A 16,088-nucleotide genomic window follows, 5' to 3' on the forward strand; every position below is an offset into this window, starting at 1 on the left:
CACCATAAAATACCAGACAAGTGTGCTGTTGCCAATCGTAATAATTACAATAAAACCAATGGTTACAATATATCCGGTGATTTAGATACTCAGGCAATCCAGCACTAATGCCTTAAGATGGTAAACATTGTTACGCAATTACTCTGCAAAACAAAAGGATCGTGTTAAATGAGTACTTTAGCTGCAAACTTCAACCAAAAATCATTTACGATGTTGAAAACCTGTATTATTGACCTATAATAAATAAAGAATAAGATATATCATTTAAAAAACTGTAGATCTGAAGGAAAGTACTTTTTTATGCAGTTTCAATGTAATAGAGCAGCTGGAGCTTTCAGCTAAATATCTCCCCTTGCGTTCAACGAAAAGACAAATAGTTATTTGTTAGTTCAAACTGCACTGAGTATGACATATGAAGCACATAAATCCATTACTTCTAGAATGACTGACTTTAATAACCTCAAAGTCAAAAATTATAGCAGGAGGCAAAGGAAAACCTTATCTAAGTAATGGAGAAAAGTGAAAAAGGTCAGTTTGAGTTCAGCACAGTTTGGGCTTAAGTCTTTTGAGGAGACACAAGTGCTGGGCTGTTATTACATCATTCAGTCATTCAGGGTCAATACCCATGACGCAATTCAGGACTGAAAGAGAAGCAATGGATGGAGATGATTTACCTGAAATGTATTTCAATAGCATTTATTATCATTTTCATTTACTTCTGTCACTTTGTGTCATCAGTTCATTCAGTTTGAAAGTAGTTCATTTGGGTTTCCTCCGGGTGCTCCGGTTACCCCACAGTCCAAAGAAATGGTAGGTGAATTGGGCAGGCTAAATTGTCCATAGTGTATGTGTGTGAATGAGAGTGTATGGGTGTTTCCCAGTGATGGGTTTTAGCTGGAAGGACATCTGCTGCGTAAAACAAATGCTGGATAAGTTAGTGGTTCATTCCACCACAGATTAATAATGAAACTAAGCCAAGTAAGAAAATGAATGTTTAAATGAAGTTTTTCAATGTTTTTAATGTAAATTTGTGCATTTCATATTACAAGCAACCAAATGTTAAGGTAAAATGTACCTAAGGAGCATAAAAAATTAATGATTTTATTTTACTGCCTGAAATACAGCAGCAGTCAGAATTATTAAACCCCCTTTGATTTTTTTTTCTTATTTAAATATTTCCCAAATTATGTTTTTAACACCATTTTAAGAACAAAATTATTAGCCCTTTTAAGCTACATATATTTTTGATAGTTTACAGAACAAACCATCGTTATACAATAACTTGCCTAATTTTTAAAACTATTATGTTAAGAAATGTGTTGAAAAAACTTCTCTCCGTTAAACAAAAACTGGGGACAAATAAATGGGGGCTAATAATTCAGGGGAGCTAATAATTCAGACTTCAACTATATTTATGCTAAAATCTTTATATCACAATGTTGCTAACTTGCTAACTATGGATATCTTGATTCTGCTAAAATATATCATCATATTTTTATTATACAATTCTAATAAAAACTAAATTCCAAAAATAAAACCATGTATTTCCCAAAAGAATATAATAAAGCCACTCTCGGTTTTCATCTAAGGGTTGGACAAGGGTGTGTTTTGCATAAATCAGTGTTACATTTCTAAATGTCTATTTGGTCATTTTGTCTCAAAAAGCTCAACAGCTTTCTTTTTCCCTGATCAATAATGTAAATGTAATGCAAATGTCTTATATGCAGCGGAGAAACATTCTCTTGAATTAAAAAAAGCCTCTTCTAACATAATAAAATAGACCAACAAGTTAAAACCTAACCTGGATATCATCACTTATTCACTCAAATTCTGATATTATCTTATTTTCTTGCAACAGTTTGAACATCAATGCACTACATGTGCTAAAATTAGTTATCACTGTATTTATTTAGCTTTCAACATTTGAAATATACTGTATTATTGATACAATTCTGAAAATATCATATTCTGAGATTATTTTTTATTAATTTCTTATTGAATTTAGGTAATAAAATTTGGACAATTTTAACCAAAAAGATTCATTAAACGTATATATATATATATATATATATATATATATATATATATATATATATATATATATATATATATATATATATATATATATATATATATATATATATATTAGAATTATTTTATACTTCAGAAATATAAAGTTAAGTTAATGTGAAATATTGCAAGAAAAAATTACAGTTTCAACAAAATTTTATTTAGTTTTAGTTTTTCTTGATTTTTGCTCAACTTACTTTTTTCATATTTTTCCCTAACATACAAATTTGGTTGTCCTGATTTTTGAACCATTCTTGTTATAAGTTATCAAATGTAAGTTATTTTGTTATATTAGCTCCAGATTTGGCTTCAGTACTGACTAGCCTAATGTATATGCACAAATATAATATTATAAAGCATCCTAGAGCTGGGCAAATAAACAATATTATATTGAATCGCAATAAAATTTATGTCATTAACAATGATAAGCTCTGCACTTTTTTACTCTATATTGATTTAAGAGCCAGTCACACAGCAGAAATGTGCAATAATGGGATATGAATTGATATTAGAGGTGTACCGAATTTTCAGCCACCGAAAATTTACCGGCCGAAAATATGTTATGCTATTTAATCGCCCCTCTAATTTTGTTAGGATACTGTTGGGATATTGTTTTAAATCTGTAAGCATTAACTCATATTGAAATATATATATATATCGTTTGCAAATGTAAACCTATTTTAAGCAGCCAAGAAATACCCGATGATCCACAAGTACAGTTGCAATCAGAATTATTAAACTCCCTGAATTATTAGCCCCCAGTTTACTTTTTTCCCCAATTTCTGTTTAACGGAAAGAAGATTTATTTCAACAGATTTCTAAACATAATAGTTTTAATAACTCATTTTTAATCACTGATGTATTTTATCTTTGCCATGATGACAGTAAATAATATTTGACTAGATATTTTTCAAGACACTTCTATACAGCTTAAAGTGACATTTAAAGGGTTAACTATTTTAATTAAGTTAACTAGGCAGGTTAGGGTAATCAGGCAAGTTATTGTATAACGATGGTTTGTTCTGTAGACTATTGAAAAAAATGCCGATCCTTCCCCACTCTCTGCTCCCCATGCTTTCCTGTCAATTATCTATACTGTCCTATCAAAAATAAAGGTGAAAACCCAGAAAAAATTATTATTACAAAAAAAGGGTCTAACAATTTTGACCTTAATTTTTAAATTTTTTTTTACTTAAAAACTGCTATTATTTTAGCCAAAATAAAACAAATAAGACTTTCTCCAAAAGAAAAAATATTATCTCACATACTGTGAAAATTTCCTTGCTCTGTTAAACGTAATTTGGGAAATATTTGAAAAAGAAAAAAAAAAAAAAAAAAAACGATTCAAAGGGGGGCTAATATTTCTGACCTCAACTGTATTGCAAGAAAAAAATTACAATTTAGACAAAATTTTATATTTTTTTGTTTCTCCTGATTTTTGCTCTTTTTACATTTTTATTTCATATTTTTCTATTTCATATGAATTTGGCTCATTTTTAAATTATTATTGTAAGTTATTTTGTTATATTAGCTCCAGATTTGGCTTCAGTATTGACTAACCTAAGGTATGTGCACAAATATAATATTATTAAGCAACCTAGGGCTGGGTGGATAAATGATATTATATTGAATCGCGATAAAATTTATGTCAATAACAATGATAAGCACTGCACAACAGAAATGTAAAAGGGGGAATCTAAAAATGTATGAATATTAGACGTACCGAATTTTCAGCCACCAAAAATTTACCGGCCAAAACTATGTTATGGCATTTGATTGACCCTCTAATTTGTGTGGCTTCAGGCATTGTTGGGATACTGTTTTACATCTGGAAGCCTTAACTCATATTGAAATATATATTGTTATCATTCAATATTGAAAATAGCTATCAAGATTACATTTTTGCCATATCGCCCAGCCCTAAAGCATCCTGTAAATTTGTGAGGGGTGTCCTCATATATACTGAGCACAGAAATATATATTTTTAATACAATAATTTATCTTATAAATTCAATATAACATTTTTTAAAATATTTTTTTTCATATTTTGGTTAAAATTCTCAGTATTCCTAAAAAATACTCTAATATCATCATATTTTTTGATAAAATTCGTGATATTTTTGCTGAAATATGGATGTTTTTCATCTAGACAGTCACATTTCTGACACGTAGCCACAAAGGCTCAGTGTATTTTTTTAGATCAATAAAGTTAATGTAATGCAAATGTTAACCTATTTTAAGCAGCCAAGAAATACCCACTGATCTACGAGTATAACACCATCCACCATCCACCTCTGGCATTAACAAAACCAAAAATCAACAAGTAAGCCCAAAAACGTCACTCTATTCCACACACATTTAAAAAACACCACCAACATTCCTTGCAAAAACGTTTGTTTTTACTCCCACCTCGTTATAATTTGCTCAAACTGGCCCATCAAAGTGCCGCCCCCTGCTGTTTGACCCTCACAGGTCAACATTAATGATCCACTCGGGCTTTTTCCTGCCAGATTACATTACACACCGAGGGCGGACAACAGTGATTCATAGCAGGTGGGCCACAAACCCAAACGTCATCAGCATCACCAGTCGAGAGTATCAAAAAATTTGCATACCCACCAAACACACACTCAACATCTCATCATTCTGAATTATACTAATAACCAGATTTCTTTTAAAAAGAATGACTAATATCATCCATCCGCCTTAAAACATCAAGCCAAAGCATCCGCCTCACCTGGGTCCTTGGCACTTGGGGGAAAAGATTGAGGGTGGTCGGTCTTTTAGGCCGGTAAGTATCCATATCGTTAGCAGGAGTGAGTGTTTTCAGCTGAGGCAGAATGACAGGCGGCCCTGCGCCCCGCTCCTCCTTATGGTTGTCATCGATGGCATCAAAAGGCCGCCTGTCGTCCCGCTCTTCTTCCTGGATTCCTCCCTCTGCATCAATCAGGTCCAAGTGGAGCATCTCAGCCTGCAGCTCCACCGCCTCCCTCCTCCGGCCGCTCCTCGCCGCGCCATTGGTTGGCCGCGTCATGTGATCCTGGAGAGAGCAGAAAGCAGAGGAGCTGCAGTCAGGCAAGGGCGGCCAATCAGAGTGCTGTGGTGACATCACCAGCCTGTGGCTCTCCCTCGGCTGCGAGGAAAAGCTAATTCAATCCCAGAGAACAATGAGGCGTGTCACACACACACGACAAGAGGCAAATAAACACACCCTGACATGACACGCAGGATTTACAGGGGGATTTATAGCATGTTCAAATATAACAACGCAGGCTGTCTTGGTGTTGTGATGCTAATTGCGGGATTAAAATGTTGGGCAATTGTAAATGAGGGAATTTTTAAAAAGTGGTTGGAGGATGATGAACCACTTTGACATGCTCAACTATGCTAATCTGCTTCATTCTATTAAACATACTTTTTTTGGCATAAATGTTTACGTTAAATTGTTAATTGTTAGATTGTTATTGAAATCATACGAGATCTTTCTTTATGGCTAGACTGTGATGAACATTTTAGAATGTATAGCATATTCAGTTATGACAATCTATACATGCACCTTTTTAAAAACTTGGTATAAACAGTGATGCTAAGATGCTAATTATCGCATAACAAAATGTTAAATAATAAATGCAGAATTTATTAGTGAAATAAAAAAAACACACTCAAAAAGATTAATTTTGGTTGCTTGTTTAAACTAATTTTTTAAAATGACCTGAAACAACACAATTCTTGAGATTTTTTGTGACAACTTAATTGTTTTAAGTTCAATGCACTTCAATTTGTTACATTAACTTCAATTTTTGTTGGGACGACATGAATGAATTGTGTGGAACCCTGCATTTTTTACAGTTTAGCTACTGCCATGCTAATTTTATTTTTAATGCTAATTTTGGCACAAAAATACTGTGAAATGATGAATGCAGGGTTTCTTTCTTCATTGTGGTTAGACTATGATATGTAGGATGAAAGTATGATCATTTTTAAATGGCTAAATGATGATGTCTAATTGTCTATGATAAACAGGGAGAACCTTTTAATTTCTCAGTGTCAGAGGCAATTACGCTAAACTACCCTATGAATGTAATAATGCTAATTATTGCATAAAAAAGGATGTGAAGTTACAATACTGTGATTTTGGTTTAATTTAAGACCATGATATCTATGATAAATATAATTTGTAAGTCAGTTTGGACTAAAGCATTTGCTAAATGACTAAATGTGATTATAAATAGACAGCCACTTGCAGCTGGATCTGACATATACAGAATTTTAGTTCAGTTAAAGGGATAGTTTACAGAAAAATACATATGCTGTTATTCTTATATTACATATAAGTTATTTAGTCATGCTTTGCTTTATCCAAACCAGCTGGTCTTTGTTTGTTTGTTTCTTTCATTGAACACAGAAGAAAATTATTTGAAGAAAGCTAAAAACCTGTAACCATTGACTTATTGTTTGTTTTTCCTATTATGGAAGTTAATGACAACAGTTAGGTTTTTTCCAGAATATCTTTTGTGTTCAACAGAAGAGAGAAACTCAAAAGGGTATAGAACCAGTTGGGGGTTTGTAAATAGTAAGTAATTTTTAACTTTAGGTTGAACTGTCCTTTTAAGCTAAACTGGGCGAAACAGTTCAAACATGTTATAATGCTGACTGTTGGATACAAACATTTGTGAAATCATAAAGGATTTTTGTTTAAGTTCAGATGAATAGACAACAATATCCATGACAATTCAGATGTGACTGAATTTGACATTTAACATTTACGTATAGGCTAATAATGCCAAATTTTAGCATAAACGTTAAAATGCTAATCAATGCATGAAAATATTGTGAATACTTACATAAAGTATTTTTGTTTAAGTGACTAAATGAAGAATTACACGATAAAAAGTCAGATGTGTTTGGCTTTGATAGAGGGAATATATAAACAGTATATATACAGTTGAAGTCAGAATTATTAGCCCCCTGAATTATTAGCCCCGTTTATTTTTCCCCCCGATTTCTGTTTAACAAAGAGAAGATTGTTTCAACACATTTCTAAACATAATAGTTTTATTAACTCATTTTTAATCACTGATTTATTTTATCTTTGCATTGATAATGACAGTAAATAATATTTGACTAGATATTTTTTAAGACACTTCTATACAGCTTAAAGTGACATTTAAAGGCTTAATTAGGTTAATTCGATTAACTAGGCAGGTTAGGGTAATTAGGCAAGTTATTGTATAACGATGGTTTGGTCTGTAGACTATATAAAAAAAGGTGAATTGGGTGAGCTAAATTGTCCGTAGTGTATGTGTGTTTGGATGTTTCCCAGAGATGGGTTGCGGCTGGAAGGGCATCCGCGGCGTAAAAACTTGCTGGATAAGTTGGCGGTTCATTCCGCTGTGGCGACCCCGGATTAATAAGAATGAATACTTTGAAAATTTCCTTGCTCTGTTAAACATTTGGAAAATATTTAAAAAAGAAAATAAATTCAAAGGAGGCAAATAATTCTGACTTCTACTGTATATATATTCAATTAAGCTAAACTACCTAGCTATCTTAGCATAAACGTAATTATGCTAATTAATGCATAAAAAGGTTGTGATATCATAAACATCTGATATCTTTTTTTAGAGGATAACATACATTAAAAACAGTCAGATGTGACTAGATTTGACAGAACATTTACGTATAAGCTAATAATGCCAAATTTTTGCGTAAATGTTGATGATAATAATGTTAATCACTGCATGAAAAGATTGTGAATTACTTATATAAAGTATTTATGTTTCAGTGGCTGAAATACACGATAAACAGTTAGATGTGAATGGTTTTGATTGAGAGAATTTATATTCAATTAAGCTAAACTATCTTAGCATAAACGTAATTATGCTAATTATTGCATAAATAGTTGTGAAAACATACATATTTTACTCATTTTTTTAAGATGATGCCTTCTAAAAATAGTCAGATGTTACTGGCTTTTTATGCTTAATTATGTTAAATCATAGCACAAACGTTATAATGATAATTGCTTCATAAAAAAGGAAGCGCAGCCATAAATAATGGCTTTTTCTTTCAGTTTAATTGGTTAGACAATGACATACATGAGAAACAGTCAGATGTGGCCAGCCTTGACATCCCCCTCAGTGTTGTTAACGCCTCATGCTAATTGACTGCTATGCTAATTGACACTGAACACGGAAAGCCTCCGGTGACCTCATGCTCATTCAAATTCATACAAATTCGGAAATAATCTCTACACATATTCAGACCGCAGTACATGGAAGCTAATGATGTGTCTTTGACCTAGAAATCTATTTTTGCTGTGGGGTAAACAGCTAGCTTCATTCAGTCCGAGAGCGTATGACTCTGCCTCATGGAAAGATAAGTGACTGTGTTGGTTTTTGGGTGGAGAGATGTAAACCACACATACACAATTTACTACTGATGTACTGCTGTTTCTGAATTAAGATAACTGTGATCAATGTAGTCTAACCATACGCATGTTGTTTACTGATATCCCTTTGTGTTTTAATAACGTTTAATTCACGGGGAACGATAGAAATGTCATAAAAGGGATTTCATTGCTAAAGTGACTTAGTTACTGACTCATCGTCATGTCGTTTTAAACTTGGATGACTTTGTTTTTGATATAACACAAAAGAAGATATTTTGCAGAATGTTCAAGCTGTTCTTTTATGTAACTTAAAAGCTATTGCAAAATTGACATTTTGATAACCAAATAAATCAAATAACAAATTCATTTACATTCTATATTAAAATTATTATGGACTATGTTAGGGCTGCACAATATATAGTTTCAGCATCGATATCGCAATGTGCGAATACACAATAATAATAACTATAATAATAATTCCTTACATTTACAGTATATAGCGCTTTACACAAAATTACTTTTTATAAATGTAATGCATCCCTGCCGAATAAAATAAATTTTAATCAAAATTTTTTTTTTTTTTCAAAATCCTGACCCAGAAATGACCTTGAATGCTACTGAAGTATAACTTATTTAAAATGTACAGATAAAGTCAGAATTATTAGCCCTCCTGAATTTTTAGCCCCCTTGTTTTTTTTTTCTCTGATTCCCGAGATTTTTTCAGCACATTTCTAAACATAATAGTTTTAATAACTCATTTCTAATAAATAACTGATTTATTTTACTTCTATACAGCTCAAAGTGACATTTAAAAGCTTAACTAGGTTAATAAGGTTAGCTAGGCAGATTAGGGTATTTAGGCAAGTTATTGTATAACGATTGTTTGTTCTGTAGATTATCGAAAAATAAAGCTTAAAGAGGCTAATAATTTTGACCCTTAAATGGTTTTAAATTTTTTTGAAATTTTCTAGCCAAAATAAAACAAATAAGACTTTCTCCAGAAGAAAAATATTATCAGACATACTGTGAAAAATTCCTTGCTCTGTTAAACATCATTTGGAAAATATATAAAAAAAATAAATAAAAAAATTCAAAGGGGGCTAAAAATTCTGACTTCAACTGTTAGAGTATGAATCAAAAGTAGCAATAAATCTAAATAGGTTCTGACTCCTGAAGCGCTCGGTCAGATAATGCAGTGAGCCATGAGTTCATCAGCCTATTGGAGATAAGCTACAGGACCAGAGCAGATGTTGATTAACTCTTATAGGCTTGTACAGGTGGTACTTTGGCACACTTCCCGAAATCATGGTAAGCCTGACACTACAAACCAGACTAAAGACCAAAACACTGAATCAGAATGGGAATAATTATGTTGGCTTGATATGACATCTCAACATGTGAAATACATTAAAACCTGCTAAAGCAAAACATGCTAAATACATGTTGGCTAATACTATGTAATAAGTAGTTGAAATAAGCATAAATGTCAGGGAAAAACATCTAAGAGGCCATTTTAAAACACATTTTAAAAGATGTTAAGATGTTAATAAAATATTATTGGTAACATTGTGCTAAATGAAGTATCAACATGTTAACGTAATATAAAACATTCTGTCGTAACATGCTTACAATTGTTATGTTAAAAAGTTAATATTATCAACAATATTTTATGTTAGCACAGTTTTGAAGTTATAACATGCTAGTTAACACAATGATAGCAATTCAAGCTAGCAAAATGTTAAAAATGTCTGCATGTTTGAAAGGTGTTGAAACACTGTACAAAACCGCATACTTTCACATTAAAACATACTAGCAACGTTTAATCATGCTGCTAATGTGCTAACACTACTGAATACCTTGGTATCACGTAAAACATGTCAAAAAACATGTCAAAACATTTTAACGTGAATTCATGTTAGCAAAAGGCTAAACATGTTAACTACCTTTAACGCTACAAAACATGTCAGCAACTTAATCAATTGGCCTACGATAGCCATGTGCTAACTAGAGAATTCTAAAAAGATAAAACTTTAATGTACTGACCTTATTTCATTAAAACTTTTCAAAGTTAGCCTATTAAACTCAGAGCAAGTTTTGTCAGGTCAATATTGACATATTTGTCATTAAACATAACTTATCTAATTTGTAATAATACTAACGTTACCTACTACAATAGCCGTTACTACAGCAACTGAAAACTCCAGGATAAAGAAAAAGTAATTAACAGATAGCAGAAAAAAAAGATATAATGTTAGGCTATAAATATATTTAATTAAATTTACTCAACACAAAAAGGCAAACATATTGCATAAGTATCCAAATAAAACCTTAATTAAATAATACATAAATATTAGGCCTATCGTTTTGTTGTATAAAGTTTACCTCACTGTCTTTATATAACAGATTCGTCATTTTTTGTATTTGACTTACTTGAGTGTCGAGGTCGAGATGGCCGAGTGTAATTCCGTTTTCATCCGTGATTTCAGTCACTTCAGACAGATCATCATCCTCATATTCATCCAGACTGATATCATGAGTCAACCTGAAGAGCGCCAACACACACTACGTCACGGTCATACTTCCACGAGACTATCACTAGACAATCACACACAATTGACTAATTATAACTTTAGGACCACTGTGCAAACACAAAACCCTCCTTTTCCCTAAATGCTTGAGTAAAACGCATTTTTTAGCCTGTAAATGACTAACGTCACTTTTTTCAAGCGGTCATTTAGAGCCGGTTTTTAGTCGTATGTATAACATAACAATAACACGATAATGAATAAAAACTTAAAAATAATTGTATGAATGCATATTTATAGACTTAATCCAAGAGGGAAATCATATTGGTCAGCATTATTATAAGATATTGCTTGGAAAGGAACATGGCTTCCCCGATATAAATATGTAATCCCAAACAAAGCAAAGGAAATCCATTTTAAAATTCTACACAAAACATACCAGGTCAATGCATTTATCTCAAAATTTACTGACATTGCAATTACTTGTTCTTTCTGTCAGGAAAATTAGCAAACTTTGACTCGCATGTTTTTTATTTGTAAAATCTCACAAAAGTTTTGGTCAGATCTATATTTGAATAAATCACAATCAACAAAACAAACCTTTAAATTGAAACCTATTATTTGTAGTCACAAGAAGAAAAAATAATGAATTTATATATATATATATATATATATATATATATATATATATATATATATATATATATATATATATATATATATATATATATATATAATCCTCTCCCTCATTTGCCCAATTTTTAATTGAAATTCATTCCTTGATTAAAGCTACGTTTATCTAACAACAAAAAATTATATATATATATATATATATATATATATATATATATATATATATATATATATATATATATATATATATATATATATATATATATATAATTATATATATATATATATATAATTATATATATATATGTGTGTGTGTGTGTGTGTGTGTGTGTGTGTGTGTGTGTGTGTGTGTGTGTGTAAATACATACACACAACAATATAATATATTCTTATTGAAATAGTTTATAAACACACAAGAACTATATGATAACACACAAAGAATACATATGAAAAATGAACATAGAATTCTGCTGCAAGAAAGCAGGACCAAAAACAAAAGTATTCTTTTAAAAACACTGCTTTGACTTGCTTAAGCACAATGACATTTTACCTAGCATTTATTGAAAAACTGTATTACTGTATCTATTAACATCAATCTACCTAACATTTTTTGTAAATCTGTATTCTGATAAATTCAGGTCTAAAAGCACTTAATTCACAGTACTTCCTGTAAATAGCCCAGTCGTCCACATTTTTCCGTATACCTCATGTAACAAAATCAGTCAAGCGATTGAACAAAACCACAAACACCTTTTTTTGTGCCACAAGAAAACTCAAAGCAAGTCTAATTTTAGATTAAAAACCTTCACATCACTCAGCTCTCCATTGGACATTGGAAGCTGATCCAAGGTCAGTTAAGGCAAAAACACTGCAGGTTAATAATAAAAATAAAGAGCTAATAGTGATCAATATGTGTTTCTGTAATTGAAATTATTTTGTATTTCAAGTTTTCTAAAATGTTTAAATATGCAAATGAAGCATTATTTTATTAGGTATGCACTAACTGGCAAACATTGAGCACAAAAACCTGATGAAGTCAGGTATAGCTTTACAAATAAACAAGTAAAATCTATTCTGAGGAAAATCATTCAGAAAAGCAGCCAGAAAAACAACAACTTAAATAACAATAATCTAAATATGTATGAATAAGCCCTTGGATAAAAAATAAAATAAAATAAAAAAACCTTCGGAATATAGATATAAATAAAACTGAGTCGTCTGGTGTGTTTAAGTGATGCTGAAATGGAAATATCATGTCTCAAAGCACAGCAAAATATCATTTGAAGACAACAACCTTCAAAAACACTAATCATAATGGAAAACTACAGACACAATTTGATAAAGCACGGCCAAAGAAAGCATTAAAGAGCACATTGAAGTTTTTTTTCCATTAAACCGAAAAAAAGAACTGAAATAAAGACTAAAAATCTGAAAACAGGAACATAAAACTGCTTTGCTTGCAGTGTCTCGCCTTAAGGCCGCATGTGTACTGTACCATTTCTCCCACTGCTCCTCCATCCAGCCGTCCCATTCCTCTCTGGAGTCCATGGCCAGGCTGAGCACCATCTGCGGAGCAGGGCGGGGTGCCACAAGACCCTTCCTGGGAAGCTAAACCGACTTCGCCACTTCAGGCTCTCCTGTCCAGCTCGCCAAAATTTACCGGAGGAATTTCATCAGCCACAGGACGTCCACAGTTGTGCTCTGCGTCCTTCGGTGGAACCATTAAAGTCACTGAAGTGGAGAGAGAGGAAGAGAGAGAGGGCGAGAGAGGCGTAGTCTCTTCTAAAAGGGTCTGCCATCCTCGTGATTGAAAGCCCAGATCAATGCGGCTCAAGTTGCCACCTCCACACAAGTGCAGGCCGAGAGAGATGCCTGCTGGGAATCGATGCCATTGATAACGGATGAAAATATCTGGAAGGCTGATGCGTGAGATGTACGCTGGTTGATTAAAAGTTCATCAGGAACTGCTGAGAAATGGTGTTAATTAGATCGAGGTGTTCTAGAATGTGAGGAGTTAACTTAAATTGGTGGGTTGCAGATAGATCAAAGGGGGGGGGGGGGGGGACAAAACAAAATCACTAAAACCAAATAAATAAATTTAAAACAGATTTAAAAATTTTTTTAAAGAATAAAAAAAAGATGATTTCAAAAGATGAAAAAAAGATGACTTGTTCAAACTACTTAGAATTTAAAATAAGCTAAAATAACATTTCTTGAGATTTTTTGGGGCACATCTTAATTGATTTATGTTCAATAGACTTAAATATAGAGTTAACTTAATCGATTTGTGTTGGGACAACATGAATGAATTGTGGGAACCTATTTCTTAGACTGTAAATTTAAAATTTAAAAATGATTTCGAAAACAATAACATGGATAAAAGGTAATTAAAAAAAGGCCAAGAAATAAAACAAACAACTACAAAACCTAAAGTGCAAATAAAGATCAAAACAAATAATCAAAAGTGAACCAAACATGAAAAGCCGGATTCAACTTAAAAGCCATAAAAAAATAAACAAGAAAATCATAATAAAAATACTAAAAAAGGACAAAGGATGTCACGGAAAACAATAGCAACAACTAAAATAAGTCTGAAAGCCTCTTGTGATGCTGATTATTATTAAAGCAAACCCACTAAATCCTATTAATCATATCCGCATTTGGCCAAGAACATCAGCCATACGGCTTCTTGTTTTTGTCTTACAAAGGACATGTGTTATTGACTTGGAGGAGATCCGTTTCATTGTGGGATTCGGCAGAAGATGGAAGGATGAAGAGAGAGAGAGATAGAGAGACAGAAGAGCCAGAGATAAGAGTCTCTGTATGGCCATTATACGCTGTATAAGAGCAGACATTAGCTGACCTGCACAGGAACTGAGAGCTTTTGCTTCATTAGAGCAGATCCCACAGGACGCCCTGCAAACAGCAGCTCTATTGCATTACTACAGCGCTAGACTGAGATAAACACAATCCAGAGGCTCTGATCGCTTATACAACACGTGGACTGATGGCGCATGACAGATTTGAGGACTGTGAGAAAACAGTCACTGATTCAAGATAACTTTTTTTGTCCCTAGAGGATTTATTTTAGTTAAGAGATCACAAAATATATGGTATAGATTAAAGGAACACTCAATTTTTGTAAATAGGCTCAATCTACAGGTCTTCTAATGTTATGCAGTTGTGTTTTTCTATTTTTTAATCAATACAGAGAATTTCTGGGTCTGGCGGGAGCACTGTTAGCTTAGCATAAATCAAGAAATTGGATTAGACCATTAGCATCTGGCTCAAAGGTCAATATATATATATATATATATATATATATATATATATATATATATATATATATATATATATATATATATAATATTCTTATTCAAAGCTAGATTCAAATTATATCTAAGACAGACAAACATATATATATATAGACAAACATATAAAAACATTCTAGTGTTAAGCCAATGTGTTTTACCATTTGGTGTGGTGGGAGCACTTTTAGCTTAGCATAAATCACTGAATTGGATTAGACCATTAGCATCTTAATGAAACGTCAAAAAAAACAACAAGATTTTTGATAATATTCTTATTTAAAGCTGGACTCAAGTAATATTTAAGACAGACGGAAAATTAAAAGTTATTTTATAGGTCCATATGGCTAGAAACTTAGAAACTATTCTAATAATAATAATAATATTTATATATATAGATATACGTACACATGCATACACACACACACACACACACACACACACACACACACACACACACACACACACACACACACACACACACACATATATATATATATATATATATATATATATATATATATATATATATATATATAGAATAGTGGTCTGTTTTGTACTGTTCAAAACTGTATTCTTATTTTACAAGTGTTAAGCCATTGTGTTTTACCATTTAGTCAGGCGGGAGCATTTTTAACTTGGCATAAATAATAGAATCGGATCAGACCATTAGCATCTAAAAAAAAAAAATTATTTTTGTTAATATTCTTTTTTTAAAGCTAGACTCTTCTGTAGACATTAAGTACTAAGATCGAAGGAAAATTTGAAGGTATTGTCTGGGTCAATAGGGTTAGAAAGGATACTTTAATTCTGGCCTAATAATCAATATTTTGCTGCATACTATAATAACGGCTGGTGCAGTCACAAAAAAAAGTTATGTTTTGAAAACAAAAGCAAAACAACAACAAAAACACCAATTAAAAAAGCTGAAACAATTAAAAATAAAATAAACACATAAAAAACACCTGAAATCACAACAGACAACCAAAAACAACTTCTAAAAAAAAAAGAGAAGAAAAAAATCTAAATATTAAATATAATATATTTTATAACCATTTTTTTTAATAATAAAAAGAAATTTAAACTAAGACTAAATCAGGACTAAAATATACATTAAAACACACACAAAAAACTTCCAAAACAAAACAGAAATACTATAAT

The 16,088-nt window shown here is 31.8% G+C and overlaps 1 protein-coding gene across 2 annotated transcripts in view; it reads right to left on the reverse strand.

Annotated features, from left to right (window-relative positions):
* The window catches only part of mapk8ip1a (mitogen-activated protein kinase 8 interacting protein 1a), a 37,433-nt gene extending 24,248 nt beyond the window's left edge, over nt 1-13,185 (reverse strand). The window contains 3 exon segments of one of the 2 annotated variants that reach the window (NM_001351666.1): nt 4,808-5,110; nt 10,892-11,003; nt 13,115-13,185. In NM_001351666.1, the coding sequence (NP_001338595.1) occupies nt 4,808-5,110; nt 10,892-11,003; nt 13,115-13,185 (486 nt within the window). 2 annotated transcript variants of the gene reach the window in all.
* Nucleotides 13,186-16,088: the final 2,903 nt, after the last annotated feature.

This window comes from Danio rerio, chromosome 25, assembly GCF_049306965.1.
Source record: "Danio rerio strain Tuebingen ecotype United States chromosome 25, GRCz12tu, whole genome shotgun sequence".
Lineage (NCBI taxonomy): Eukaryota > Metazoa > Chordata > Actinopteri > Cypriniformes > Danionidae > Danio > Danio rerio.